Genomic DNA, 10,425 nt, shown 5'->3' with positions numbered 1-10,425 from the left:
TAGTAAGTCAACCATCACTGCAGCAATCCACCAGTCGGGGCTTTATGGCAGAGTGGCCCGACGGAAGCCTCTCCTCAGTGCAAGACACATGAAAGCCCGCATGGAGTTTGCTAAAAAACACCTGAAGGACTCCAAGATGGTGATAAATAAGATCCTCTGGTCTGATGAGACCAAGATAGAACTTTTTGGCCTTAATTCTAAGCGGTATGTGTGGAAAAAACCAGGCACTGCTCATCACCTGTCCAATACAGTCTCAACAGTGAAGCATGGTGGTGGCAGCATCATGCTGTGGGGGTGTTTTTCAGCTGCAGGGACAGGACGACTGGTTGCAATCGAGGGAAAGATGAATGCGGCAAAGTACAGGGATATCCTGGACGAAAACCTTTTCCAGAGTGCTCTGGACCTCAGACTGGGCCGAAGGTTTACCTTCCAACAAGACAATGACCCTAAGCACACGGCTAAAATAACGAAGGAGTGGCTTCACAACAACTCCGTGGCTGTTCTTGAATGGCCCAGCCAGAGCCCTGACTTAAACCCAATTGAGCATCTCTGGAGAGACCTGAAAATGGCTGTCCACCAACGTTTACCATCCAACCTGACAGAACTGGAGAGGATCTGCAAGGAGGAATGGCAGAGGATACCCAAATCCAGATGTGGAAAAACTTGTTCCATCTTTCCCAAAACGACTCATGGCTGTATTAGATCAAAAGGGTGCTTCTACTAAATACTGAGCAAAGGGTCTGAATACTTATGACCATGTGATATTTCAGTTTTTCTTTTTTAATAAATTTGCAAAAATTTCTACATTTCTGTTTTTTTCTGTCAAGATGGGGTGCTGAGTGTACATTACTGAGAAATAAAATGAACTTTTTTGATTTTTGAAAAATGGCTGCAATGAAACAAAGAGTGAAAAATTTTAAGGGGTCTGAATACTTTCCGTACCCACTGTAAATATCTCCATGGCTCAAATCCAGTCTAAAGTGAAAGGGAGCAGCTGCATCAGTGAGTCTGTGTGGAAGTTCAGGAGGAGACTGAGCAGCACAACATGACCAATGTGCGGTCTTCACAAGTCTTCACAAACATGGAGTCAGAAAGGAAAGCACTGTTCAACAGCGTTCCTGTTAACGCACTTTGATTATAATTCCTTACTGATTGAATCCTGGGTGATGGAGAGAAAGGTGTGGATTTGAGTGAGTGCCGACAGAAATGTGCCATCAGACTCCACAATGCCAACTACAGATTGTGTTTTTGACTATATCTCATTGAACATAATTGTTATGATTGATTGTAGCCTATATAGTGTGTAAATAAACATCTACATAGAATGTTAATTGAATGCTATAGTGTGTATACCTACATATTTATAGGCCTACATATTTAGAATGTAACTATAATTTAAATTGTAGTTTGTTTGCAGCCAGTTTCCCCCATACAGATCATTAAAAGTAACTCATAACTACTAGGTTATAACTCAAAGCTATTAAGAGCAGCTATTTTTTAATGATAGCCTTCACACCACTTTGTCGGGTGATCTTGGTTCCAAATCACTAAGTCTCTACATTTAATCTCATGCAGCTACATGCATTTTTATTTTTATTATATATGTTTATTCAATTTTTGATGGATGACACAAAATAGGAAACTATGCTCTTATTGAGGAGTGTGTGGCTCTTAAAAGAGCCTTTTTGGGCCTGTATGTCAGCAGTCAGAGAGTCTCCATGTTTACTTCTTACTTCACCTCGTTCTTCACTAAAGAGCTTCTTCCTCTACTGCTCCCGTAGAACGCCAGTCCGATTGTAACAATTAGGCTACTTATTATATAGGCCTACTGCTAATACTGCTATCTATTATATCAAAGTTTAATAATTTAATAAATGATATACTGATGCCTGGGTGGTGCAGTGGTTAACACTGTCGCCTCACAGCAAGAAGGTCGTGGGATTAATGTGGGCCCGGTTGCCCCGGCCTTCATCAGCTGCACATCATCACGCACCTGTTTTATTTGACGTTTCTCTTCCCTATCAAACCGTTAAGCAATATGCTCCACCTCGTATCTGCAGGATGATCAAACCCACCACTGCTGCGCAATTCTCTGGTGCTTTTAATATTGCTAGGGAGACTATGGGATCCTTTGCTAGTCAGAATACAGCGGAGTTAATCACTTCTTTTTTATCCACTTGTTGCAACATTCTTGACACCATTGCCCCATTTAAATCCATGTGTTCAAAACCCAAATCTGAACCTTGGATAAACGACTTAACTCGTGCTGCTGGACAAGAGTGTAGGAAAGCTGAACGCAAATGGAAAAAAGATCATCTGCAGGTTTCTTATGACATTATTAGAGAAAGTTTGCACAGTTATCAGAGAAGTGTTAAAGCTGAGAAGACCAAGTATCTCTCGGATTTTATTTCAAATGATAGCCACAAACCTCATGTTCTTTTTTTTTAAATTAAGTCTGTTCTTAAGACTCCCCAATAGTCTATCATGTAGCATCCTTTGAGGCCTGTGAAAAATTTCTCCACTTTATTGTCGATAAGATTGCCTCAGTTAAAGCAAGCATGTCACTTCCTGCTTTTGACCCCTCCATTTCCATAGTGTGCAGCTGTTTTCACCCAATTTGAGTCTGTATCCATCTCTACTCTCAAAAATATTGTCACCTTTGAAACCCTCAGTTTGTCCCACTGATCTTGTCTCACCTCGCCTTTTTAAAGAGGTGTGGGACCTAACATCCAAGAAATTCTAAATAGCAGCCTTACTTCAGGTTCTGTACCAGCCTATTTTAAACAAGCAGTGGTGCAGCCACTCATCCAAAAAAACGAATTTGGACACATCAGTTCTTTCAAACTATCGCCCTATCTCTAAACTCCCTTTTGTCTTGAAGATTTTAGAGAAGGCAGTTCTTTTACAGTTGCAGTCCTTTTTAGATACACATGGTGTTCTTGAGGTGTTCCAATCTGGTTTCAAGACATTTCATAGCACTGAATCCACACTTTTAAGCGTTTTTAATGATCTTTTATTCTCAACTGACTCTGGTGATTATGCAATTCTTATGCTTTTAGATCTTACAGCATTTGACAGAGTTGACCACAGCGTCCTTATCTCTCGCCTCGAGCATGGCGTGGGGATTAAGGGCACTGCCTTAAGGCCCATTTATACTCCTGCGTAGGGTCTACATGCGTACCTACGCCGTAGACTACGCACGTAGCCATGCATTTATACTTGAGCGTAGGTGTGTCTGTCATTCTGCAATTACACCCCCAAACACTAGACGGCAGTAGCGCTACAGCGTCCACTGTGCTGACTTTTGCCGGCCAAGCAGGCTAACTTCCGGTTTAGCGCTCCGCTAACATAAATGGGGGTAAAATTGTAAACGTGCGGCTGGTGTAGCCTTTTCAAATGTTATCAAGCGAATGGATCACATTCTGATAGCGAAACGAGTCATTTCGCTTGGGTTGTGACGTTCAAATATATTGATTCACTGTGTTACAGCAGTTGGTTTGGCTGCTAGTAAAAGTTACTTCAAAGCGCGGGGTACTTCCGGTCGGCTCGGAGGCATTGCGAGGCTACCCAGCCGACCAATCACAGAGCTTACGGTCCGCGTCGACTCGACGTGTAGTTACATTTTTGAGGAGGTGCATGTCAGGCGATGGCGTAGCCTTTACGTAGCCTCTGTGTAGCCCCGTAGCCTACACCGTCGATTTGACGCAGAAGTATAAATTGCACTTTAGAATAGTTTAGGTCATACTTGACAGACAGAGATTTTAGAGTCAGTTTTGGTGCCTTTGTCTCACCTTCTGTGTCAATCACATGTGGAGTTCAATACTCGGGCCAATTCTTTTCTCACCCTATTTGCTTCCATTTGGATCTACCTTAAATAGACATAACATCAGCTTCCGTTTCTATACAGATGATTTGCAAATCTACCTCTCCATCAAAAGAAAAGACGGTAGTTCTTTAACAAGAATGGTTGACTGTTTTAATGATATTAAAGCCTGGATGGCCTTACATTTTTTAAACTTCAACGAGAGTAAAACTGAAGTCATGATTTTTAGACCCAGTGGCACCTCTGATGTCTCACAAATAGACCTGGGCACTTTGCAACCTTATGTTAAGTCTGTTGTAACAAACCTGGGAGTTAAAATTTAAAAAAAAAAGTTTTAAAATGGAGAAGCAGATCAATTCTGTTGTGAAAGCAAGTTTCTTTCAACTTAGGCTTCTTACTAAGCTTAAGCCCTTTTTATCCTTCACAGACTTCGAGAGGGTTATACATGCATTGACTATTGTAATGCTCTGTATATAGGTGTTAGCCAGGCCTCCCTCTCTTGTCTATAACTGTCTCTCTGACTCTGACTCTCTGCTAGTCGTCTCGGTTATCAGTGCAGATAATCCTGGAAAAAAATGTGAAGGTTTCCAGAGAGTTCTCTGCCAGTTTCTGCATTCCACAGGGATTCCCCTTTGGATCTGAAAATCTCTGGGAGCAGACAGATTTCATTGCTTGAAATGTAACAATGTTGCAACTTTGAGCTTGAATAGTAGGAGCAGAAAAAAAAGACATACATATGCACACACACACACACATCGGGCCAAGTAGGAAGAGGACACTTTTATTATCCTCGGGTCCACAAGTGTGTAATATAAATGTGAAGGAGGGTTGTACATTGTTAAGTAATTGAAAATTACATATTCTATATGTTCCTCAGAGAACATGAAATACAGACAAGGAGTCTGAGGTTAACACAATAATAAAATTAGTTTTAAACCGGTTTAACCTGTGTACACTCTTAAGCAGAAACGCTGTGTGTCAAATATAGGCTATTACATATGGATCTAATACCATTATTTGTACAAAGGGATTGTATCTGTTTTACACTGAAAATTGTTTACATTTTCTGGATTTCCTTTGCATGTAATGAAGTATTTTTATATTGGGATATTGATACTGTGGATCTGAGTAGCCTACACTCCCACTTTGGAGCTTTACTTGTAACGCGACCAATGGCGCCATCTAGTGGATAAAAACCGGGACGGGCACCGGATTTTGAAGTTACATTGAGTGTTTTTACATTTATTTGTGTTAATGATATAGTATAACTTCTAAACATTGGAATTTAACTAACCAACCGAAAGGCCATGACATTATTATATGTCAACTTAAAGTTCTGGCCTCTAGAATAATTAGCTTTAATGGTAAACTCTAGGAATTATTGCAAGTCATATGCCCCATACAGGAGCAGCTTCTACTGAGTTCTAGTGTCCAGTGCAACAAGACAAAATGATATATAGGCTATATTATTGGCTACTAAAGCCATCAAGACAGGTTCTTGAGTTAGAAGACAGAAGAGTACAGAATATTGAACATTAACAGTAGCTAAACTGACTTATTAACAGGAAGAAAGCTCTTAGTGTAAACAGTGGGTGGCCCTGAAAAGGGCCTTTGTGTTGCTGGGTGTATCAGCGGGTTTACTTGGAGCTGGTGTACTTGGTCACGGCCTTGGTGCCTTCAGACACGGCGTGCTTGGCCAGCTCACCGGGCAGCAGCAGGCGGACGGCGGTCTGGATCTCCCTGGAGGTGATGGTGGAGCGCTTGTTGTAGTGAGCCAGACGGGAGGACTCGCCGGCGATGCGCTCGAAGATGTCGCTCACGAACGAGTTCATGATCAGCATGGCCTTGGACGAGATGCCGGTGTCGGGGTGGACCTGCTTCAGGACCTTGTACACGTAGATGGCGTAGCTCTCCTTCCTGGTCTTCCTCTTCTTCTTGCCGGTCTTGGAGACGCTCTTAGAAACGGCTTTCTTTGAGCCCTTCTTCGGCGCTTTCATTTTTTTTTTTTTTTTAAATTCTTTATTGATTTTCAAACATGACAGAGGACAGAACAGTTCTAAAAAAAACACTCCTAAATAGCCTACACATCACACACAATAATTAAGACTAATTACAAAGAGATACATTAATAAAGTGCTTACCCAACAGTAGAGAGTGCCAGGAGCTAAAGTGCTCAGTATCGCTGCTCGGGGGGGCTCTTTCCCTCATAAATCCAGTGTAGGCATCGTGAGTTTCGTGTGAGTAGATTACTGCTTCAACGAATGATTCCTGTGGCACTGAGATGGCACATTTGAATGCGCTTGATGCAAATTAGACTGTGCTGTTCCTCGTATAGGATTGGCTGAGATTTAAACGAGACTGAGCATGCGCCACACAACCAAGCGTTTAACATTAGTCTGAGAAAAGAAAGAAGACAGGAAGGTGAAATGATTAACTTTAATTAATGTTTTAAGTCTGTGTGAGCTTACATCTGCGCCACACAACCAAGCGCTTAACGTTCCTATGTGGGAAGAGAAGAGGGTCCCTCGAGTCCTCCATTTAAATGGATATCACAAGCATTGTTGTGAAATTCTGGACAGGATTGGATGTAGGTTGAGCAACAATGCGCATGCGCTGCAAAAGCAAGCTCTTAACATTTCTCCATGAGAACAGAATGAATCCTTTAAGCGCAGTTGTGCCACACTGGGAAAGAACTCTGTTACAAGTAACAACCCCGCATTGAAAATGTTACTTAAGTAAAAGCATATAGCTTACTACTCAGGAAAGCGCAGTCTACTTAAATAATCAAAGTAGAAGTACTCACAGCAGGAAAATGCCCCCTTTGACTGTTAGACTATTACATCATTAGATTATTATGAAGCTTTCATGTAAAAGCAGGACTTTAGCGCTGTAGTTGTTGAGGTGGAGCTCAGACTGAAACCAATAATTATTTTCATGCTGGATTAATATGCGGATTATTTTCTCCATCCATCGACTGACTGTTTGGTTTGTAAATGTTCTGAAAGTGAGGAGAAAATGCCATCACACTCAAAGTGACACCTTCCAAACCTCAACCTTATTAACAATACATTTAAATCATCATGAGAAGCAGCAAATGAAAAGCAGAGAGTGAAATGAGTTGCTAATTTCATTTTTATTACTTAACTGATCATCAGGACGTCAAATGTTTATGCAAAAATCTTAATTTGTCAAGTAACTAATAACTAACTACAATGTTAATTTTGCAGTGAAGAAGTGCAACATTCGCCGCTGATATGTAGCAGAGTATAAGTATGAAGTGGCATTAAAAGAGAAGTACAAGTACTTACAGTAAATTATTAATATATATATTAATATTTATAGAATGTAACAGTTTCAACTTTCATTTTATTTCTTTAGTATTTTGTTCTTTGACATGCCTCTGTGTCAGCCTGAATTTTCCCCACAGGGAATCAATAAAAGTATCTTATTCCTACTCCAACAGCAAATTAAATTATTGGAGCCTAATTTTCTCTAATCTACATTGTTGTATTACCTTTTCTGTCTTCAAGTAGTTCCTATGATATTTATATAGGCTATACAGGTTCGAGGAAGCGACTTTGAACCTGGGGGGGACACTGAAATGCTAGGGGGGGTCGGCCCCCCCCCGATTTTTATTTAAAATAGGCTAAAGCACTTAAATGCTCATTTCTAATGACTTTTGAAAACAGAATGTACTCGTGTGGCTGAAAGAGGGTCTTTGTAGTGACAGAAGATGGAGAATAGACTGGAGAGGGGAGAGGGTCAGAGAGAGGAAGTATAATATAACTAGAACAAAACTAAAATTCATGGAACAGCTGCTAGTTAATGTAGATAGCCACAGCACAAATATATTTAGTTATCCTAATGTTACACTTGATGTAAGCTGTCTGTGATGTTTCCTGTGAAACACAGGATGACATGCCGTTGGTGTAACAAAGTCTTTTTACTACTTTTTACAATTATTAAACTCCACACAGAAAGGCCAGGGAGAACATGCAAACAGTGCTAACCACTGCACCACCGTGCCGCCCCCCCCTCTCACACTCCTAAAGTAAAGTAATCACTTCAGCTGCGCCCTTGAGTAGATAACTAAAGAAGCCTTATCAGCATCAATCTTACCATAAACTGGTGCTTTGGGCTCTGCTGGCTTTTACTGTTCTGCTATTGACCTCATTTCTGCTCTCTGTCTCATGTTCACCATGTCGCTGCAAGTACTTGGTGCTGCTGGCCAGTGGCAGGTGGAGTACTTAAAATCTACAGTTACTCCCATAAAAATAAAAAAAAATTAAAAAAATTATATACCTACTCATGTAAAAGTATAATCATATATTTCATCTGTTCATATTACACCTGTTTTATTTGGTTTTTGACAGAAGAAACCAAATAGGAAAACATGTTCTTATCAGAAGTGTGTGGCTCTTAAAAGAGCCTTTTTGGGGCTGTGGGTCAGCAGTTAGTCTCCAGATTTACTTCTTGGCGGGCTTCTCGGTCTTCTTGGGCAGCAGGACCGCCTGGATGTTGGGCAGCACGCCGCCCTGAGCGATGGTCACTCCGCCCAGCAGCTTGTTGAGCTCCTCGTCGTTGCGGACTGCCAGCTGCAGGTGACGGGGGATGATCCTGGTCTTCTTGTTGTCGCGGGCAGCGTTGCCGGCCAGCTCCAGGATCTCAGCGGTCAGGTACTCCAGCACCGCCGCCAGGTAGACGGGGGCTCCGGCGCCGACACGCTGAGCATAGTTCCCTTTACGAAGGAGCCTGTGGACACGGCCGACGGGGAACTGGAGCCCGGCACGGGAGGAGCGGGTCTTTGCCTTTGCTCTGGCTTTTCCGCCGGTTTTACCTCTTCCGCTCATGGTTAGATCTGTTTTCTAAAGTCGAGACTCAGAGAAATTGTGGCCCCGACTGGCAAAGCCCTCCTTTATATGTCCGCGGAGCGGGGACGGTTCTGCCAGACCAACCAGAAAAGGGGCCTCCTGCAGAGCAGCAGAGGGCGGCCCCTCTGCATTTTGGCGGACATTTCGAGCTGATTTTCCGCCAATAAGCAGCGCAGATTCAGGCGGTGCGTCGCTCCTCTAGGCGGTGCTGGGCGCCAGGAGGGGCCCCTCACCAATCAGGAGCCGGAGCTCTGAAGCAGCGTCACCGTCTCACAGCCGGTCCCGCACTTTAAGAGCAGCGAGTCTGTTCGCTTTCCCTCACTTTCTCTTGTTCAGAAACAGAGATCATGGCTAGAACCAAGCAGACCGCCCGTAAATCCACCGGAGGGAAAGCTCCCAGAAAGCAGCTGGCCACCAAGGCTGCCCGCAAGAGCGCCCCGGCCACCGGCGGAGTGAAGAAGCCTCACCGTTACAGGCCCGGTACCGTGGCTCTGAGAGAGATCCGCCGCTACCAGAAGTCCACCGAGCTGCTGATCCGCAAGCTGCCCTTCCAGCGCCTGGTGAGGGAGATCGCTCAGGACTTCAAGACCGACCTGCGCTTCCAGAGCTCCGCCGTCATGGCTCTGCAGGAGGCCAGCGAGGCTTACCTGGTCGGCCTCTTCGAGGACACCAATCTGTGCGCCATCCACGCCAAGAGGGTCACCATCATGCCCAAAGACATCCAGCTGGCCCGACGCATCCGCGGAGAGAGGGCTTAAACTCTCAAACCACCTTTACAACAACACAACGGCTCTTTTAAGAGCCACCTCACTTTTAACTAAAGAGCCTCTCCTCTCCTGCTGCTGTAGAACGCTATTCTCTTATGACGATTGGGCTACTAATTTAATTTAATACTAATGCCTGCTAATAGAGCATTTATTCATCCCCAACATAAATAACATGGCCTGAGCTACTGAATTATTTTTTATTTGTAGAGGAAAATGAATGGATTTCATACTTGGCAAATGTTAACTAATCAATCAGGCTCAGTTACAGATGGAAGATGTGAACACGTATAGAAATTCCTTAGTGAGAGGACAGGATCTGCTGGAAATTTCACATAAAACATCCAAACAAAACTGCCTAGAAGTATACGGGAAAATGTTTAAATTCATTGCAACTGTTATTTAGTAGTGAGAAGAATTCATAACAGTGGATTTTTGGAACGCACAAATTCATTATTTTCACAATGTAAAACATCAAAACTGTTCAATCTAGTTGATTTCAAACAGCCTTAATATTGTTCAAGGCTAGAAACAATTGATTGCCTGGTAATATACAGAAAAGGTTCTCTGAAAGGGGGGGGGTTACAACTTAAGGGGAAATTCTGATTTTAAGACTGCTAGTTTTCAGACAAACAGGAAAAGTTTTTTTTATCTGTCTTAAATTATGGAACAAACAAAATGACTAATTATAGCAATGTCCACACATATTTTAAAAAGATGTACAAAGAAATTATATTCAAGAGGTACAGCAGGGCCGTGCAGAGACCTTTGGAAGGGCAGGTGCTCAAAGTATAAAAGAGGCATTTTTAGAGAAAATAAATAAAATACGCAATTCCCATCAAATCAAAATAAATGCTTAAATGTTTTTATATAATATGCCTGGCAGTATACCTCACAAATATGCCAGTATCTGGCCCATCAATGATTTACTTACATCTCAGCTACTTTAAATGTTTTAATATTTTAT

At 42.5% G+C, this 10,425-nt stretch overlaps 2 protein-coding genes across 2 annotated transcripts; both read right to left on the bottom strand.

The window, feature by feature from the left end:
* Positions 1-4,588: 4,588 nt before the first annotated feature.
* On the bottom strand, positions 4,589-5,820 carry LOC123984267 (histone H2B 1/2-like). The gene has a single exon (XM_046071060.1). It carries the CDS (start codon positions 5,818-5,820, stop codon positions 5,461-5,463), a length of 360 nt encoding a protein of 119 aa, XP_045927016.1. The 3' UTR covers positions 4,589-5,460.
* A 2,341-nt stretch (positions 5,821-8,161) lies between these two features.
* Positions 8,162-8,730, bottom strand: LOC123984218 (histone H2A-like). Its single transcript, XM_046070994.1, has one exon. It carries the CDS (start codon positions 8,671-8,673, stop codon positions 8,290-8,292), a length of 384 nt encoding a protein of 127 aa, XP_045926950.1. The 5' UTR covers positions 8,674-8,730; the 3' UTR covers positions 8,162-8,289.
* Between the last annotated feature and the right edge of the window lie 1,695 nt (positions 8,731-10,425).

Source organism: Micropterus dolomieu, linkage group LG02 (assembly GCF_021292245.1).
Source record: "Micropterus dolomieu isolate WLL.071019.BEF.003 ecotype Adirondacks linkage group LG02, ASM2129224v1, whole genome shotgun sequence".
Taxonomy (NCBI): domain Eukaryota; kingdom Metazoa; phylum Chordata; class Actinopteri; order Centrarchiformes; family Centrarchidae; genus Micropterus; species Micropterus dolomieu.
The sequence above is the reverse complement of the archived record's forward strand: the minus strand, read 5'-3'. Positions and strand labels throughout refer to the sequence as shown.